Source organism: Thermobia domestica, chromosome 16, assembly GCF_964235325.1.
Source record: "Thermobia domestica chromosome 16, izTheDome1.hap1.1, whole genome shotgun sequence".
NCBI lineage: Eukaryota > Metazoa > Arthropoda > Insecta > Zygentoma > Lepismatidae > Thermobia > Thermobia domestica.
Genome location: NC_137469.1, coordinates 151,742,217 through 151,752,986, shown reverse-complemented (window position 1 = coordinate 151,752,986; position 10,770 = coordinate 151,742,217). Strand labels below are relative to the sequence as shown.

At 34.7% G+C, this 10,770-nt stretch overlaps 1 protein-coding gene across 1 annotated transcript; it reads right to left on the bottom strand.

Moving 5' to 3' along the window:
- Positions 1–7,171: 7,171 nt before the first annotated feature.
- On the bottom strand, positions 7,172–9,052 carry LOC145672655 (uncharacterized). Its single transcript, XM_081741818.1, has one exon. It carries the CDS (start codon positions 9,050–9,052, stop codon positions 7,172–7,174), a length of 1,881 nt encoding a protein of 626 aa, XP_081597944.1.
- Positions 9,053–10,770: the final 1,718 nt, after the last annotated feature.

The following is a 10,770-nucleotide window of genomic DNA, read 5'->3' as shown; positions in this document are numbered from 1 at the left end:
ATAAAACGACTCATGTATAGTTATAAGTGTTAGTCGTGTATGAGTGTTAAGTGATTTTTAGAAATACAAAAAAATATAATTTATTTCTAACAATGCACTTAAATTTACATTTAAAAAAATCATTTCACCGTCACTAACAACTAATATTGTAGCTATGTACCTATTCCCTATCTGAGGTGATATACGAATTATGTTAGTTACTTCTAGGGTTAGGTCCTACATGTTTGCAATTTTATATTACAACTAGCCTTTGGCTAGCTGAGGGCTCCGCTCCCATACACCCCGCCTTTGCTCTGTCTACGCGCTCGCACCTCTTAAACCCGCAATACTACCGAATTTCAAGTTTCTTTTCCTACTTTAACTATCTAAAAGATAAGATTTTGTATCCCAAGAAAACGCTTATTTAAATAACATGGGGATTTCTTTAAAATTAAGGGTTTTAGACCCCTTAAAAATTAAAAATATTCATTTTTGGCAATTTTTCTGTAAGTTACTCCCGCAAGGCTACAATCATGCCAAATTTCATCATTCTAATCATGCCGGAAGTGCATCAACATTTTAGGGTGTAGGAGACATCGGGAAGATTTTTCAGTTCCCCATAAAACCACTCTAAAGTTGAAAATTTTTACTTTTACTTATTCGCTTAGGTAATGCTAACGAAAACGTTCAAGCATACTGAATTTCAAGTTTTTATTCTAATTTCAAGTACCTAAAACATGAGATTATATTTCCAAAAAGAGGTCCATTTAATTAACATGGGTAATTTCATCATCCCCCCTTTAGACCTCCTAAAAATTAAAAACATTCACTTTTGGCAATTTTCCTGTCGATTAGTCCCGGAAAGCTACAATCATGCCAAATTTCAACTTTCCACGTCAACTGGAAGTACCCCTTTAATTTATGTCAGTTTATGTAGTTTTATATATATATATATATATATATATATATATATATATATATATATATATATATATATATATATATATATATATATATATATAAACTACCCTTTGGCTAGCTGGGGGCTCCGTCTCCACCAGACCCCTGCGTTTGCTCGCCCTACGGCCTAGTATCTTTTAGGTATCAGCCTTTGCATCAAGAGTAAATTTTGTGCATTTGCTCTTTAATTACATTTCCTAAATTTGGCACAGCTGGGAGCTTCGCCTCATGCCTCTCACGTTTACTCGGCCTACGGCCTTGCACCTCTTAAATCCACAATTCTATCAAATTTCAAGTTTTTTTCCTGTTTCGACTATCTAAAAGATAAGATTTTGTACCCCAAGAAAATGCCCATTTAAATGACATGGGAATGTCTTCATCCCCGCTTTAGACAATTTGAAAACTAAAAATATTCACTTTTGGCAATTTTCCTGTAGGTTAGTCCCGGAAGGCTACAATCATGTGAAATTTTATCATTCTAATCCTGCCTGAAGTGCCTAAACATTTTGGGGTGTGGAAGATGTCCCATATAAATAACATGGGAAAGATTTTTCAGTTCCTCATAAAACCAGTTTACAGTTGGAAATTTTTATTTTTTAGTGATTTATTTAGTTAACGCTAACGAAAATGTATAAGCATACAGAATTTCAAGTTTTTATTCGTTTTAAGTACCTAAAATATGAGATTATATGTCCAAAAAAAGGCCGATTTAAATAACATGAAGGGTTTCTTCATCTCCCCTTTAGACCCCTTAAAAATTAAAAATATTCATTTTTTGGCAATTTTTCAGTCAATTTTTAGTCCCCAAAAGCTACAATCATGTCAAATTTAATCATTGTAGCCCTACAGGAAGTGCCCAATAATTTTGGGGTGTAAAAGGTGTCCCATATAAATAACATGGGAGAGATTTTTCAGTTCCCCTTAAAAACCACTCTACAATTATTTTTTTTTATTTTTACTTATTTACTTAGTTAACGCTAACGAAAACATACAAGCATGCCGAATTTCAAGTTTTTATTCCAATTCCATGTTCCTAAAACATGAGATTATAGGTTCAAACAAACACCCATTTAAATAACATGGGGAAATTCTTCATCTTCCCTTTAGACCCCCTAAAAATTAAAAATATTCACTTTTGGTAATTTTCCTATCGGTTTGTCTCGGAAAGCTACAATCATGCGAAATTTCAACTTTCCACGTCAACTGGAAGTACCCCTTTAATTTATGTCAGTTCATGTAGTTTTATATATATATAAACTAGCCTTTGGCTAGCTGAGGCTCCGTCTCAACCAGACCCCTGCGTTTGCTCGGCCTGCGGCCTGTTTCGACCATCTAAAATATAAGATTTTGTATCCCAAGAAAATGCCCATTTAAATGACATGGGAATTTCTTCATCTTCCCTTTAGACACCTTAAAAACTAAAAATATTCATTTTTGGCAATTTTCCTGTAAATTAGTCCCGGAAGGCTACAATCATGCGGAATTTCATCATTCTAATCCTACCGGAAGTGCCTAAACATTTTGGGGTGTGGAAGATGTCCCATATAATTAACATGGGAAAGATTTTTCAGTTCCCGATAAAACCAGTTTACAGTTGGAAATTTTTATTTTTAGTGATTTATTTAGTTAACGCTAACGAAAACGTATAACCATACAGAATTTCAAGTTTTTATTCCAATTCTAAATACCTAATATATGAGACTATAGGTCCCCAAAAAAAGGCGTATTTAAATAACATGGGGAATTTCTTCATCTCCCCTTTAGACCCCTTAAAAATTAAAAATATTCATTTTTGGCAATTTTTCAGTCAATTTTTAGTCCCCAAAAGCTACAATCATGTCAAATTTAATCATTGTAGCCACAGGAAGTGCCCAATAATTTTGGGGTGTGAAAGGTGTCCCATATAAATAACATGGGAGAGATTTTTCAGTTCCCCATAAAACCACTCTACAGTTAGAATTTTTTATTTTTACTTATTTACTTAGTTAACGCTAACAAGAACGTATAAGCATGCCGGATTGCAAATTTTTATTCCAATTCCAAGTATCTAAAACATGAGATTATAGGTCCAAACAAACACCCATTTAAATAACATGGGGAAATTCTTCATCTCTCCTTTAGACCCCCTAAAAATTAAAAATATTCACTTTTGGCAATTTTCCTATTGGTTAGTCTCGGAAAGCTACAATCATGCGAAATTTCAACTTTCCACGTCAACTGGAAGTACTCCTTTAATTTATGCCAGCGCATATAGTTAAGATAAGGATTAGGATAGGATATAGTTGGGATATAGATTACATGTGTACGGTCTATTAACTTCCATGCATTTTTCAGGCGTACATTTTGATTTCTTTCAATTCTATCACAGAATCGATATATATTGGACTTAGTTGGGACCCCACCTTCTGTGTCCGGCGGTGGATAATAATAATAATTTCATAATTATTTCAATGGAGTATATTGAAGTTGGAGAAATGTAAATAAATATTCTTCATAAAAATGAAAATGTGGTGACAGTATCTAATATTACGTATTTCATAATACACTAAAGCAATTATTCCGAAAAAAAAATGTTCTGATTATCTTTTGGTATCTGAAAGTCAAGTCTATTCTTACTAATTCATATGTGAACATATTAAACTTTAATAGGTGACTAGTTTTCGATATCTGGAACCCGAGTAGTATCGCTGAGAACATGAAATTAAAGCGAGTATAGGAATGAGCTATAAGACATTCTGATTTAGCCGGGACAATATTTTTCTTGTGTGCTAAAAGTCGGTTTGGGAAAATTATCTATATTTCTTAAGCATTTATTTATTTTATGTTACACACTCATTATTTTTTCCCCTTAAAAATCTTATAAAATTCAATGTTAACGCTTAGAGGGTCTAATTTAAAAGTGACATAAAAGAAATTAAAATAAAATCTTTCAGTTTAACGTCCCACGATTATGCCGGTTAGGCTAAGTGAGACGGATGATTTAGACAAGTGAATGATGATGGAAGAGTTGGTCGAATGAGAATGTGGGAGAAAACGGAAGTATCCCGAGAAACCCACGTATAAATTTAATCACCATACAGTACATAGACCCTATATCTTATCCAAAAGCATTAATACTCTTTAACAGAAATACTGTGATTACTTTGCGGGTAGTCGTAAAGAAAATTTTAAAAAATAGAAACCAAGTCACTGTTTATTATTGATATACAACTATACTTCTGAGAGTTGAATGAAAACTGTAAGTAACAAGCTGTTCGAGGCACATGCCGCATCTTTTGAAAAACTTGCGTGTAGTACCCCCCCCCCTCACGTTAAGTTTTAAATTATTTTTGTCTCAAACGTTTTATCATCGTTTGATTAGGTATGATCAACAATTTCTAATGTTTGATCAGCTTTACTAACATAAACATAAGCTATCCTAGGTATTGTTTACGGAAGCTAACTTTACGCTACCCCCTTTTCTTTATCCCAGATTCGAAATTTATCGATGCTAATCTTTTAATCTTCGTTTGAACAGCTTGATCATCAATTTCCCATGTTTCACCAGCTGTACTAACATCAGATCTATAAAGGCTAGAAAATTGATGTACAACTCCGCTATGCTTGTGATTGTGCTCTTTATTATGTCAATAGTTTAATCATCGTTTCATCAGGTGTAATCAACATTTTCTAACGTTTGATTAGCTTCGTTGTGTCCCAATTCACTTTAAGCCTTATTCTTAAGCTACACTAAATTCCCAATAATTACCAGTGTTCATAACTTCCTATCATTCACTTGGAAGTTTCAGAAAAATGACTCGATTCAATGTTCTGAATCTGTGGTAGCCATAACTTAGAAGGACAAAAAGCCTAATCTAGGGTCCTTGAATAAAAAGTTAAGAAAAACAGTCGCAAAATGTTTCGCGTGGAGTATTATACTACATAGGGGATAAACAGGGACATTACGCAAAAACAATGAAAAAAGGGTGCATGTTTTCGAAATGTATATACGTGTGAATCTGAAGAAGAATGCACGAAATTAGCTAGATGGAACGGAAGACGAACGAGATGTTAGAAAAAGTGAGGGAGAAGAGAAAAGAACTATTTAGATGTAATTAGAAAAAAGGAATAGAAACTGATTTGAAACATTGGATGAGAAGGAACTGTATCATGAGAGACGGGCTACAATATGTGGTGGAAGGAAAAAGAGAGAGAGGTGAAAGATGCTGCGGTTGATGAACAGTATTAAAACACAAAATTATCAAGTCAAGACTAAGAAGTTAGCTAGCTGAAGATCTTGGTGACTTGCCAATAACGACAAAATAGAGTGGTGGATCTCTCCGAAACTGGGAGCCTAGGCCTAGGGATGTAAAAAGTAGGAACATGCATCATATATCGCCTTCCACGTATACTACCTGAATTAAACAGGGTTACCGTTTTTTACCTGTTCCAGGTATGCTAAGGGGATTAAACTATGATTACAGTGTTTTATGTATTTATTACGTTAAGTAACCAAGAGATTAACGTGAAATTAACCCGGATCTTTTGTTAAAAGGCAACATTTCATCATATAGTATGATGTATATAGGATAATTAGTTTTTTCAATTGAAGTAATGATAGTGTACCTAGCGCAATGAGTTTTTGTAATTGAAATCATGAAGGAGTATGACGTATATAATTGAATTCGTGAAAGAGTATGACGTATGTAATTGAAGTAATAATAGTGTACCTAGCGCAATGAGTTTTTTCAATTGAAGTAATGACTGCAATTATTTTGGATTGATAACCCGTGTAAGATGGTTCCGTTGGCGCCCGTACTGTCTGGTTATGTTTCGACTTTCCTTTATACTTTTTCCGCCCATTTACTTTGTATATTACCGACTGCCGCACTGTATTGAACGTTAGCTTTCCGCTGGCGCCATTTCCGTCGCGAGTTTTTAGCTCCGCCCGCTTTGTATTTTGCCGCTCGGTAGCCGTGGACGCTAAGGGTATTTTCCGGCACACTTTGTATATTTAATATTGTAACTTAAGTAAGAAGAGAAAGTTTACTTACCTTTGATGACACGCCCGCTATTTTGCTGGATATTTCCTGGTTGTGGTTGATGGTTTATGACGTAGAAGAACTTGTTGAGCGAACAAATAAATATTGCGATATCGCATTTTGTAATTTCATGTTTTAGGATATATTTTTAACCTCGGGTGACTTTTTGATTTAGATTATTATTAAACTTAATAAAACAATAATTCATTGAGTGAATATATGAATTTGATATTATAATTTTATGAAAAGTATAAATATTGTGCATTTATTATTATTCTATTTTTATACATATGAAGCATATGTATTCTTCCTTTATCTTATACAGAATACACATACTTTAGTATAATGTACATAAATAAGTTTATATAATAGTATATGAAGCATATGTATTCTTCCTTTATCTTATACAGAATACACATACTTTAGTATAATGTACGTAAATAAGTTAATATAATAGTATATGAAGCATATGTATTCTTCCTTTATCTTATACAGAATACACATACATTTGCATTAAGTACCTTTCTAATTGTATAGGACGTAGAAATTAAAGGCATGGATGTAAGTTTTAAAAAATTTATTGTAAAAATATTGAGAAAATATTATATATAATAAAAAATAAAAAATTGTAAATATAATAAAATAAAAATGTGAAATACATAATAAAAATAAAAATTGAATGTGCATAATAAAAGTAAAAATGTTGATATATAATAAAAATAAAAATTGTAAAGTGTATAACAAGTGTTTGAATATAATGATATATACAGTGTTCTATTGATTGTTTGTACTTGATTAACAAAACTAATTTAATATTTGAAATATGGTGTATACAATATATATAAAAAACTATTTACAATATGAAAATCTATTTACAACATATGAAAAATTCACAAAATATAAAACTATTTAGTATATGAAAATCTATTTGCAAAATTTGTATAAAAAATCTATTTACAATATATAATATATTATTTACAAAATGAGGGTGCGGTGTGAGGGTGCAGACATGTTATAAAGATGGTATAATAACCAGTACTTGTGAATATGAAAGGAATCTAATAGTATAGAATATTTATATGCTATATCTAGGTCATGTCAAGTTAACGAAAATGTATGATTATCATAGATGTTTTCACCTCCATTTACACTATTATTTACATATAAAAATAAATAATTATATAATATATACACACATTCATTCGCACAATCTATTGCGTGACAGGACTTCGACTTTGATAACCATAAGGAATGGTACGGTAATCTGTCATACTGTCGGGGTTTAATCTTTGTCTTTTGTTATTTACTTTTCGATGAGTTTTTGTTTCAGGTCGTGAAACAATGGTAAACCCAGTCTTACGTGAAATCCTCCCTGGGAAGTTTAACTCCTTCTTTTCAATTTTATTCCGTACTAAATTGTAAAAATGTTCAAAATTAATTTCTTTTCGCGTTCTACTGTCCAAAGTAATGCCCCTGATTTTGTATACATAATCTAGTTTTCCCGTCCCAATTTCTTTTAGCCTATACGCATAATTTTTAGCCCCTAAGCCAATAAACATGTCTATTTCCCACCCTTCCGGAACTTCATTGGTTAGCTCACCCAGGTAGGACCCAGTTGTAAGCTTGGACTTATCATTTCGTCTCTGGACAAACATTATGCTGTCCGTGTCACAGTACAAAACATTTTCAGGTCCTGCTGAAGTCAAGAGGTCATAAAGTCGAAGCCTTGCCCATGACGTAATAAACGCGGCAAGTACAACATTCGAGAACTTCCACGGTTTGTCTTCATTCTCGATGTCTTTGTATGTGATAATTAGGTGTTCGTCACCAATGGGCAGTACTGATTGAACCTCATATTGCGCCGACAATAGATATGTAAAAAACGTCTCCGGATTATCAATGATTTTTGTTTGCGGCAAGTCTGTTCTCTGCCCCCATTTTCCATATAAGGAGTTGAGGAATATTTTGGAGATATACCTCAATCCCGGGTTCTTCCTGATATTGCTATGATTCAATTGAATGCCCTCATGGGCATGATACTCGTTAATATATTTTTCTTCGTCTTCTTTATTTTGACACGAAGCAGGAAAACCAGATGCCTCCTGCTTCATTTGGAGGAAAGAATTTACATAGTCGCGAAACAAACTATGCGCATTACGATCCTCGGAGCCGCTGAGTTCAAATTCCCATATTTCTTTAATGCCGAGTATCTTATATCCGGCTTGAATTGCTTTATGAAGTTCGGGGGTGCAAAACGTACCAGTAATAGCCCGGTCCTTATCGCAATGCAAACAATCATTGACACTTTCCTCCTCCATACAAGTACGGCAAAGGCCGAAAAGTAATCGACCTCCCGCAACATATGGAAGAATCGGAAAATAAAGATCCTTTGGAGGCAAGACGGTGCATTTAACAAGCCCATTGATACCTTCCACTTCTGGAAAGTCCGGCCCCCTATGCATTTTTGGCATACCTATTGGCAGCGGCTTACGAGCCATTACCCAGCGGTAGAGACTCGTAACATCCAGATATTGAATGTTTTCATTATCAGTACACTCATACAGCGCATTAAAACATTCTGTGCGACCGCCATTAAATGCATGTTTGGGGATTAAATGATCGACAATATCCTTACACTGAGTCTTGATAAACTCCTGTATGGACTTGTCCTTCTTCACCTGATCATCCCACTCACATTCCCACATTTCAATAAGGTTAAAACCTCGGCCACGTAAGTAATTTGCTTTAATGACAGTCTCCTCATAACGTTGCTGCATAATTGTACGATAAGACGAGGGGTCGTCAAGCTGTTCATGACGTAACTCTGGATAACACGTGGGACAACAATGCCAAAAATATCCATAGAACTCTAGCACAGTTTTACTACTTGGTTCATATCCATCAACCTTATATTTCCCAAAGCGTCTTTCGGTGCCATTTTCCGAACACTCAATTTCAGTACCTCTTGATAATTTCATGTATCGCAACCATTGCAGTGCTTTCACACTTTGACGGTCACGATAATCAAATCCAAGAGGTGGAATTACACCAATTGAATCTTTAGGTAAATATAAGGTACAATAGACATGCATAGCAAGACTGGCTATCGTACTTGAAGAAATGAAACATTGGATGCCGTTAGTTTTTTCTTCGATCAGGTCTGAGAATTTTATGATACCCTCAGCTAAAATTCTTACGTCATTACGACAGTACGCGAGCATCTGCTTTTGGAGATCATACTCCTCGCCGCTTAAAGCACGTTCTTGGTGCCAGGCAATTAGCTGTCTTTTCTCTTCGGGGGACAAACTGTCGGGATCAAAATACTTAAGATCCGGAATTTTGCCTACATAATTTTGATTAGTTGGTGTATTAAACAAGTATGGGAAAGATCCCTTCCGCAAGTTGCCAGATAAGCCTAAAGTTTTGGGTAATTTTGACAGTTTAATTCCCATGTATAAGTAACTATCCCTGAACACAATATGCCCGTTCCCAACTCTCAATTCAATAATTTTTTGCCCCGTCATTGTTAAATTTACGGAAAGATGCTCGGTCTCTATAAGATGTTTAGCTACAAAATGGATATCATAACGACTCCCATTATGTGATAACACAATGACCTTGTCAAACCCTTGACGAGGTGTTAACACAAACTTAACAAACCCGCCAAGAGTTTTAAAAGAAAACTCACGATTTCCGTTTTATCTCCACATATATGGCACGTCTCATCCAACGAATTACCCTTGCATGAGTAACAAATTAGTTGTGTACACACAAGATTTACCTCATGTTGTTGTTCCCCCTTAACATTCATATCCAGTAGCATAGTCTCTACATCGAATACAATGTACAAATACTTTTCGACCCGGGTAAGGTTTTCTTTTTGAACATAACAAGCATGGTTACGGTCTACATGCATGTTACACGCCTTACACAACCGCTCACCACACTTGTGTTCAGATTTCCGTCGTCGTCTTAAATCAAACATAATACCACAATCGTTACAAACCCTGACTAAGTCACATACACTCTTGCCACGTTTTGTTACATCTTTATGATTGTTGAAACATTCATCCGATGAAAAGAATCTATGACAATCATTACATTCGCGTTTGATTTCAGAAGTAAATAATTCATGGAATTTTTCGCAAGCTGAACACTTGAATTCGCACTTATGATAAAGCCCATTATTATTGTACCCCTGCAAACAGGATTTACAAAATCCTCTTGTACCCAATAAGTTTAGGATACTTCCAATCAACTGATAGTGATTATTCTCGTATAGGATATATATCTGTTTACCACCTTTTATACCCGGATATAACACATGAAATTCCCGACTATTATCCTTCCTTTCAAAGACAATGATTTGGTACTTGGATGCAAGGTGGCTCTGTATCTTTTTGGCGTCTTCGAGAGTACATCCGTTTTGTTCACCAGGTTCTATGTTTAATCTTTCACATAATCTAACAGCCTGATTTAGCAAACGTTGTGGATGATTCTTTAATTTATATACCTGCTTGTGTTTTTGGTCGGCCCTTGCCATCCCAAGGATGATGCTCTTGGGAAGGCAGTACACGTCGTTCTCCATCGGAATTACCTTGTCTTCTAAAAATTCACCCAATGGTGCATACTTCTTGATGGTTCGATTCCGTGTTTTTCCTCTTCCTTTACGGAGATGCACACTATGCACCTTAAACGTGACATCACCTCCGATTAGGAACTCCTCATTGCTATTGAGGGTATTTTCCACTATGGAGAAGAGGGCCTCCGGGTTCAATTCAGATTTTTTTCGCCATGAGAGATAAATTGG

Excerpts from the sequence above, each read along its gene's own strand:
- LOC145672655 (XM_081741818.1), bottom strand. The coding sequence starts at position 9,052 with ATGCATGTCTATTGTACCTTATATTTACCTAAAGATTCAATTGGTGTA.